General features: G+C 56.3%; 1 protein-coding gene across 1 annotated transcript in view; it reads left to right on the plus strand.

The window, feature by feature from the left end:
* Positions 1–1,133: 1,133 nt before the first annotated feature.
* The window catches only part of ATP13A2 (ATPase cation transporting 13A2), a 21,588-nt gene continuing 15,451 nt past the window's right edge, over positions 1,134–7,270 (plus strand). Inside the window, exons 1-9 of the mRNA XM_019654846.1 lie at positions 1,134–1,285; positions 3,467–3,561; positions 3,688–3,870; positions 4,106–4,164; positions 4,335–4,461; positions 4,710–4,789; positions 5,902–5,979; positions 6,179–6,248; positions 7,119–7,262. Of these exons, the coding sequence (XP_019510391.1) occupies positions 1,213–1,285; positions 3,467–3,561; positions 3,688–3,870; positions 4,106–4,164; positions 4,335–4,461; positions 4,710–4,789; positions 5,902–5,979; positions 6,179–6,248; positions 7,119–7,262 (909 nt within the window). The 5' untranslated portion in view covers positions 1,134–1,212. The remainder of the gene's footprint in view (positions 1,286–3,466; positions 3,562–3,687; positions 3,871–4,105; positions 4,165–4,334; positions 4,462–4,709; positions 4,790–5,901; positions 5,980–6,178; positions 6,249–7,118; positions 7,263–7,270) is intronic.

Raw genomic sequence — 7,270 nt, forward strand, 5'->3', positions numbered from 1 at the left:
AACGGTCATTGGCAAGGCCCTTTAAGAAGGGGCTCGCACCGCTGAACTTCACAGCTGACTGACCCAGAGGCAGGAGATGGACACACTGACTCGTAGTACCATTGCTTCCATGCTGTTATGTCAGTGAGATGTGCATTCATTCCTCCATCCATCCATGCATCCATCCATCCATCCAATAAATGATTCCTAAGCCACAGCCATGTGCCAGGCACTGTGAGCAAGACGGGCGATGACACCTGTGCCAGCCTGATGCCATGATGGGCGTTGGTGGGCCTGGGTGAAATGGGCAGAAAGGACTTTGGAGTAAGACGTACGCTTTCCAGCTGCGAGACAAATCCGTGGGCAAGCTGCCTCTCCGAGGCTCAGTTTTCTCAGGTATAAAATGGGAAAAGTTGCAGGATTGTTGCAGGATGAAATCAGATCAGCACGAGCACGATGACAGTTGAGGTCAGCCCATGCTGTCCTGTCCCCAGCAAGCTGTCCGCCTGAGGGTTTAAGGCTCCGAGATAATCTGTTGAGTGCACGTGGCAGCAGCGGCACAGCTGTGGGTTTTCTGGCAGGGTGACAGGAAAGCAGAAGGGAGCCTGAGAAATGGGTCAGAGCAGAGCCACGCCTCCCTGGCAGGGGAGCCGGCAGTACCCCCCTGTGCAGGGCCAGGCTCCTGGAACTTCAGACACGTGGGTGGCGGTTGCTCATGGTTCCTCCTGCGCCAGCTGCTTCAGGGCTATGATCTTGGAGATGGGAAGTAGAAACCCAGAGAACCTAAGGCACTTGCCTTGCAAAACACGGCTTGCTTGTAAGAGCCAAGAGCACAATTACTGATGGCGACAACGCTGATGGTGGTGGTGGTGCCAGGGTGAAGAGCGTGGACCCTAGAGCCACACTGCCTGGATCCGAATCCCACCACTCGCTGGCTGCATGGCCTTTGGGCCACTTACTTCATCTCTCTGGGCCTCAGTTTCCTAATTGGTAAAATAGGGATAAAAGGAATACCTGCTTCATAGGAATAAATGAATTAACGTATGTAAAGCCCTTGGAGCAGGGCCTGGGCTGTGTCAGCCCCTCACAACCTGAGGTGCTCTTTCGCCTTACGCCATAGAAACACAGAACAACCATAAGGCGCGAAAAACTACCCACCCTGCCTCACTCTGAGTTTCCAGGGCAGGTGAGGGGCTCCCGGCACAAGAGACTGCGGGGACTCCAGGAGGGACAATGGAACTGCGGCCTTTTGAAGTGGGGCAAGAAAACATCTGTGGCTTGGTGGCCGAGGACCTGAGAACCCAGTGTTAGTTGTTCTGAATGGCTGCTCCTCTGCCCCCAGGCTGGGAGCCAGACAGCAGGGGGGCCCCAGCTGTTTGTTGTCTGTGGGCTGTCCTCCGGAAGGGAAGGAAATGATGTCGTGACAAGCCTCACTCACAAACTGGGCTGGGCCAGAGAGTGAAAGGGACCACCCTAGGGGACCCGGGCTGGGGTCTCTGAGCCCCAAGGCAGAAGGCTGACCTGGACCCCTGCCCCTCTTGCCTTAGACTACCGCCGGCCAGAGACCCTATGGTTGAGGGCTACAGGCCCCACTCGTGCGTGCACAACAGGCTGTGGGTGGAGCTGGTGGCTCCATTTATTTCCTCAGTCACCTGAGTGGACGGGGAGGGATTGGCTGTAGGCGGGGCTTGGGCTAATTTGGTTGGTGAGTCATCAGGTTGACAAGCTTCAGGAGGTGCAGGGCTTGTGCCCTGTTCTCTGAAAGGGCCCACAGGGGCCCCCAAAGCACAGGATCTAGGCTCAGCGTTCCCAGCTCCACCATTTACTAAGGGGTCTTTATGCCTCAGCCTCCGCTCCCTTATTTGTAAAATGAGACATGGTGCTGGAGAGTTAAACGAGCTAATTCGTGTCAAGTCTTCAAGTGGCTCTTGTCACCTGGGAAGTGCTTAATGGATGTGGGCTGCTCTTATGATGGTCATTACCATAGTAATGATCACTATCATGAGTCAGGGAGATGTGGGAGCTGGGATAGGAGAGAACTGACTGCCTGGCCTGATGGGGACACATGGCCCCCAATCCTCTGGGTATTCCCAGGTGAAGAAGCAGAGAGATTAGAACCCACTCGGACCTGCCTGCCTAGGCTTGCGTCCATCCTGGCACTACCATGGACTTGCTCTGTGACCTTGGGCAAGTTACTTAACCTCTCTGAGCTTCATTTTCTTCCCAAAAAAAGGGGATAATAATTGTGCTTACATGGCAGGGTTATTGTGTTAACCATGTAGAAAGGGCCAGGAGCAGAGCCTGCACATAGTGAGCCCTCGGAAAGGTTGCCTGTTATGGTTGCTATTAGGCTGGGGGTGGGGGTGGGGGTGGGGCCGATGCTGCTGAATCCCACGTATTTGGGGATGGAGCAGCTCAGGGGCTGGATGTTGTGACAGTGGCAGCTGCCTGAGCAGCTTTTTGAGTGGAAACTTTTAGATCAGGCCTCTGCAAGGCTCTGTTTGGGGAAGAGGAGGGAGGGAGCCCAGATCATCACCAGCCCTCCGCCCCGCGCCCCAGCCTGGCTTCCCGTTCCCCTTAGTGAACTTTTCCAGAGGCTCTCTGAAACGTGCACATGGCCAGCACCACAACCATTGCTCCAGGTCCAGGGACCACGGTTAGAGAAACCCTGGCAGAGGCCGCTCAAGGGTGGGAGCAGTGAGCCCCACCCCCTGTAGGGCCAGAGAACACCCACTGTCTGCCTGCCCTGCTAGGACCACAGCTCCACAGTAGAGGAGGCAGGAGAAAAAAGAATGTCTGCAATAAAGCCACCTGGCGCTGTTTGTTCCCTGAGCCTCAGTTTACCTGTCTGTAAAATGGGGGTGATAGCAGGGCCTTCCTCACAGAAGGAACCCTGGTGACTGTTCAGCTGGGCCCTAGCACATAGCAGCTTCTCTCCACAGACCTGGTGGGGGTTTGCTCAGCTCACCCCTCCCCTCCGGCCCACCTCTCACCCCCCCTCCCCCCACCCCCGGTCTACCTTTGGAGCGGGCCTGCCCTGAAAGGCAGGCCTGACATTTTATCAGCCCAGACTCCACGTCTCAGCATCACCTCACTGCCAGGCCTGTGCTGGGCAGGGATGATGTGTTCAACAAGGATTAAGCAGCCAGCCGATCCAATCCTGCCCTCAGGGTGGGGATCAGAAGGACAAGTGGGACACAGAGCTCCCCGGAAGCTAATAGCTGGCTGTGTGAGCCCTGTGGAAGCTCACGGCGCTCCTCACGCCCCATCCCCCCATCCTGGGCCCACACCCAGTCAGAAATCACCAGACACACAAGGAAATAAGACACACTGAATGAGAAGCAAACAGACCAGCTGGACAACAGACCCAGGAAGACTTGAGCTACTGGGTCCATCACACCAGCTTATAAAATGACGATGCTGCTTATGTTTCAAGAAATAAAGAGGAGCATCCCCCCAAAATGGCCTTTCTTTTCTCCATCCACAGACAGCAGCCCTCTCGTGGGCAGCACGCCCGCCAGTTATGGGACCCTGACGATAGAGACATCTCTAGATCCCCTCAACTCCTCAGTTTCATCCGTGGTATGTGGGCAAGGGAGGGGCAGGGGAACCCCAGGTGGGACTAATACCCCCGCCTGCTAGACCCCCGGGTTTCTTCTCCAGCCCTGCCCTGCCCCCACCTCAGCCTTCTCTCGCCTGTGTCCACAGAGGCTCAGCGGCTACTGTGGGAGTCCATGGAGGGTTATAGGCTATCACGTCGTGGTCTGGATGATGGCAGGGATCCCTTTGCTGCTCTTCCGGTGGAAGCCGGCATGGGGGGTGTGGCTGCGGCTCCAGCCGTGCAACCTGGCCCGCGCCGAAACACTCGTCATCGAAATAAGAGACAAAGAGGTAAGAGGCCAAGCAGGGGGTGCGGAGGATGCTCGGGTTCTCAGCCCACTTTTGGTGGGACCTCCTGTAGGGTTTTCTCTCTGGACCTAAGCTGGCCCATCTGAGCTGTGGATACCAGGGGCAGGTTGGGTGATTGCTGAGGAGGTCACCTACTTCTTTGATCCTCCTCCAGCAGGGAGAGGTCTGAGAGGGGAGGGGTCTCTTCCAGAACTAAGTCCACACCTACATGTTCCAGGATAGTTCGTGGCAGCGCTACACTGTCCAGGTGCAGACGGAGGCCATCAGCGAGGGCAGGTGAGGCAGCCCCATCGCCCCTTCCCAGAAGCCCGTGCTCCTCCGGCCCCCCACTCACAAAAGCTCTGACCTTGGTGCTTCCTATCCAAGGGAGGGAAGGTGGCTGTGGGGCTGGAGAGGCGCTGGGGCAGCTCCCAGAGCCCCACAGTAACCCCCATGCCCTTCACCAGCCTGGAGCTGCCCCCACAGACCCAGGCAGAGGATGGCCGGAGCCAGGCGGCTGTGGGGGCAATACCAGACGGCGCATGGAAGGACACCGCCCAGCTCCACAGGAACGAAGAGGCAGTGAGTGGACAGGTGGGTTTTGGACAGTCCTTGCCACTTTCTGGGTCTTAGTTCCAAACTCTGTACAATGAGGGGTTGGGATGGACTCCATGTTCTCCAGACACCTCTGGTCCTGTTGTCCCAAATGTGCAGGATGCCGGCTGATCACCTTTACCTCCAAGCCTCTCAGCCTCTTTCCTGTGACACTGGCCCCTCCCCTCCCCCACGCGAACCCTGCCCGTGGGCTGCCGCCAGCCCAGCCTCTCATCTCTCCCACCCAGCAGCAGGTCCTGCGCTACTACCTCTTCCAGGGCCGGCGCTATGTCTGGATTGAGACCCAGCAAGCCTTTTGCCAAGTCAGGTAGGGGGCAAGTTTTGAGGCTCACCCCATCTTCCACAGCTGTGCTGCTCTGGGGGGAGCAGGTAGCAGGAAGTGGCCTGGCCTGGGCTCCGCTCTCAGCTCTGTGCCCTCCTGCAACCATGGGCAAGTCACCGAGCCCCTCTGGGCCTTGGGGTCCCTGCAAATAGGGCATGAAGGGAATCCCTGCCTCCTGGAGCTATTTTGACAGTGAAATATATTCATTCGCTTCATGTAAAGCTTGGCACAGCCTCTGGCCGAGGTAGGAACACTGCTGTGAACCAGTAGGCACTGGACTCAGACCATCTGGTTGGGGTCCTGGCCCTGCTCTGCCACCTATTAAGTACTTGATAAATGTGAGCTCATGACACATCTGAGCTTGATCCCCAAGAAGCAAACCCCGAGACAGGGATTCAAATGCAGAGAGTTAGTGTGGAAGGCGATCCCAGGAAGCACTGTCCCCTAGGGGATCTCTTTGGGCACATGTAGAGCATGCACCTCAGGGTGAGGAGGCCTCTCTACCATTGCTGGTTGCGGGCTGCTCCTGGGGAACTCTTTTGCACTTTGCGAGCAAAGCGAGCTCCCGCAGCCAGGAGAAGCCCTCAGGTAAAGACAGCTGTTTGCTGTAAGCTTCTGCATCGTACAGAGGTGAGTGCCAAGGAAGTGTGGGGCTGGCACCAACAGCCTCTGGTACATAAGAACAGCAAAAATCATTAGCGTGTTTGTCCCTTAGTAAGTTCCAGGGACGTCCAAGCACGTTGCATGGCTTATCTCATTCAATCTATCTGTATGTACCCTTGTGAAGTAGGTGCTGTCACCAATCCCATATTGCAGATTAGAAAAACTGAGGCACAGAGAGGTTAAGTGACTTACCTAAGGTGTCATTCATTGCTGTTGTCATTATTAAATATCATTATCTCTCATCGTTCTCCTTCCTTGCTGAGATGGTTTGGGGTCCCAGTCAGAGGAACCAAAGGAGAAAGTTAAGCCCGGAGTTCGGGAGGGACCTGCTTTGTCCTGGTTAGCCGAGTGTGGCAGAAGTGGGCCAGAAGGGGTGGGGGATGCAGAGCTCGGGCCCCGTCACCTATACAAGTGCCCCTTCGCGTCCTCCCCAGCCTGCTGGACCACGGCCGCACCTGTGATGACATCCACCACTCCCGCTCCGGCCTCAGCTTCCAGGACCAATCTGTGAGGTACGTGTTACCTTGAACCAGAGGTGACCTGAGAGCTGGGGACCCCTATCTTACCCGCTACCCGGGTGTTGCCTTCTAGTCAGCTGCCTTCTCTGGGCCTTGGTTTCCCCAGCTGTAAAATGGGGAGCTCTATTGCCCCTGGAGAATCCAGATGCCAAAGCTCCCTCCATCTGATGACCTTGCCGCTTCTGTCTTACAGGAAGACCGTCTACGGCCCCAACGTGATCAGTGTACCAGTCAAGTCCTATCCCCAGCTGCTCGTGGACGAGGTAGGCTGTCTCTGGGCCACTTCATAGTGGCAGACCAGACCAGCTACCCCCTTCTCCATAGTAGAGTCATCTCAGACCCAGCCCCAGTCAGCTCAGAGCGAGGAATTGGAGGTTCTGGTCCAGACGGGGGACCAGAAGCCAAGAGATGAACCCACACAGCCTGGGTTTCTGCTCTGTGCCATGAGCCATGCTCCGGAGTCCAGGTTTCTTCTGCACCCCATCCTCTTTCATTCTCCCCATAGCTCCTTGAATAGGGACAAGGAGTAAGGACACCCCATTCATGCATGAGGAACCTGAGCTCCAGAAGTAGGACGTGGCATGGCAACGGTCACACAGGGACAAAGGGAAGCCAATGACCCAGACACGTCTTGAGTACACTGTTAGCATCCCAGCCCTCCGAGCCAGGGCTGACATCTGTGAAAGGGAGAGGCGGTCTCGGAGTCTGGCCTGATGTAAACCCTGGTCAGCCACTTGGGAGCTATGTTTTAGGAAAGTGATTTGACCCTTTTGTGCCTCAGTTTCCTCATCTGTAAAACGGAGCTGATGATAGCATCCGCCTTGTGCAATTGTCATCGCCGTCGTCTAACACTTAGATGGAGTACTTCTCGGGGGCCTAGCATGTAAATGCTCGTGTCTTCTTTAGAATTAAGAAGTTGGGGGCTTGCTCAAGAGTGTGAGCTCTGAGCAACAGGGTCGCTGGTTCAATTCCCGGCCCGAGCTGAGCTGCCAACAGGTGGCAGGATGGCTCAGCTAAAAAAAGAAAGAAAGAAAGAAGCTGGGGGCTCGAGGGACATCTGCACGGCACTGACCAGGAGAAGGGCCTGGTTATGAGGCCACAGGCCCTGACGCTACCTCCTGCCCCTCCCCCAGGCGCTGAACCCCTACTATGGCTTCCAGGCCTTCAGCATCGGGCTGTGGCTGGCGGACCACTACTACTGGTATGCCCTGTGCATCTTCCTCATCTCCTCTGTCTCCATCTGCCTGTCGCTGTACAAGACCAGAAAGGTGGGCGATGTGAGGTG

The sequence above is a fragment of the Hipposideros armiger genome, unplaced genomic scaffold (assembly GCF_001890085.2).
Source record: "Hipposideros armiger isolate ML-2016 unplaced genomic scaffold, ASM189008v1 scaffold_232, whole genome shotgun sequence".
In the NCBI taxonomy this organism is placed as follows: Eukaryota; Metazoa; Chordata; class Mammalia; order Chiroptera; family Hipposideridae; genus Hipposideros; species Hipposideros armiger.